The sequence below is a fragment of the Pteropus medius genome, unplaced genomic scaffold (assembly GCF_902729225.1).
Source record: "Pteropus medius unplaced genomic scaffold, Ma_sr-lr_union100, whole genome shotgun sequence".
NCBI lineage: Eukaryota > Metazoa > Chordata > Mammalia > Chiroptera > Pteropodidae > Pteropus > Pteropus medius.
Window position 1 is genome coordinate 4,280,785 of NW_024345600.1, and position 1,513 is coordinate 4,282,297.

At 52.9% G+C, this 1,513-nt stretch overlaps 1 protein-coding gene across 3 annotated transcripts in view; it reads right to left on the minus strand.

The window, feature by feature from the left end:
- C1RL (complement C1r subcomponent like) overlaps positions 1-247 on the minus strand; it is a 10,271-nt gene extending 10,024 nt beyond the window's left edge. For 2 of the 3 annotated variants that reach the window (XM_039874236.1, XM_039874234.1), the window contains exon 1: positions 94-215. In XM_039874236.1, coding sequence (XP_039730170.1) covers positions 94-95 — 2 coding nt within the window. In that variant the 5' untranslated portion in view covers positions 96-215. Of the gene's footprint in view, positions 1-93 lie in introns of all 3 variants that reach the window. The other variant, XM_039874235.1, reaches the window with a different exon arrangement.
- Between the last annotated feature and the right edge of the window lie 1,266 nt (positions 248-1,513).

Genomic DNA, 1,513 nt, shown 5'->3' on the forward strand with positions numbered 1-1,513 from the left:
GTGTGTGTGTGTGTGTACATATGCCCCTGGGTCCCACCTTCCCTTTCCCCCATCCCTTTCCTCTCCTCTAGGCCTCTCCAAGGGCACACTCACATCTTGCCTGGGCAGCTTGAAGAGTGGGGGCTTCCCCAGAGTTAGTTCCCCCTTCTGAGACCAGGCATCCAGAACCGACATCTGGGACCTGAGAGAGGACTTGGCCGGGGCCAGGGAACAAGAGGTGGGGCTGGAGAAGGCTCTGTGTGGGAGGAGGGAGCAGTTACTGGAAATGAGTTAAGTAACCCCTGTGTTCCCCTTTTCTAATTTCCTGGGTTGGGCGCCACCTGCTGTCTGACGAGGGAGTAGCTCATCCACTACAACTAAAAAGATAAAACGTCTCCAAAACCAGGCTGGCCCTCAGAGGGCAGGAGTGAGAGAGCACTGATTCTTGATGCTTTTGTATTATTTACAAAATAGTAAATAGTAGGGTGGCTCCTTGTGAGTTATGGCTGTCACCTTTAATTGGCCATACTTCTTCCTCCCTGACCTTTCCACGGATTTATGTTACCAGCCTGCCTCATGTAGAAATTGAAGTTTGTGACCCATGAACTTCAGCTTCTCCTCCCTGTCTCCCTCCTCACCAAGCATGGCTGGGGCCTTCACTTAGTCTTAGTCTTTTGAATCCTGTCCTAACCCTAGGCTTTCTCCTAACAAGGAGAAATTACTAGAGAGGGAATTGTGGCGGGCAGGTCAGGCCCAGATTCAAGCTTCTTTAGGCAGATACCAGGGGACGTGGCTGGGGGCATAGGTCACCTTTTTGCAGCCCCAGGAGAAACACTCACCCATGGCTTGGTAGGGGGGCAGGAAGTCCTTGTGGAGGTCAGTGGTCCTCCACAAGGAGGCAGGTATGTTCAAGGTCAGCCGCAGTCCGCTCTGGAGGACACGGACTCCCTCTGAGGGGGGAATTCCTGCCCAGCGGGAAGTCCCGCTGCCCATGGGACCAGCTCAGAGCAGTCCCCCGGCTGTGAACTAAAAGGGAGGGGAAGAGTAGGAAGGCAGGCAGATGTGGGGTGAATCTAGACCACTGGTGGTCACCTCGTGGCCAGGGACTCCAGCCCCATCCATAAGTTCTGCACACCTCTGGGGCTCAGAGCCATAACTGACGGTGGCTTTGTCAAATAGTTTTACTTAAGCTTTTTCTCCCCATTCTATGGGCCACGGTGCTGAGACTGGCTCCTCACTCACTCCAGCACTCTTGGTTCACAATTCTTTCAAGAGACTCTGGCAACCCTTAGGGGCACTCTCAAGCAGTCCACTAGGCCAGCTGGTAGGCTCTCTTAAGATGGAGACTGTGGCTACTGGGCTTACCATCACTGATGGCAAATATGGCCCCTAGCTCATATACAGGACTGTAAAATGTGTGTGGTTGGATCTTAAATGTATGGGTAGAAAGTCCCTTAGCCGTCTTCTTCCCTCCCCTCCACACTAACCCTCCTTCATCTAGCATCATTGTTGCTTTGCTGAGTACTTCTCTGCC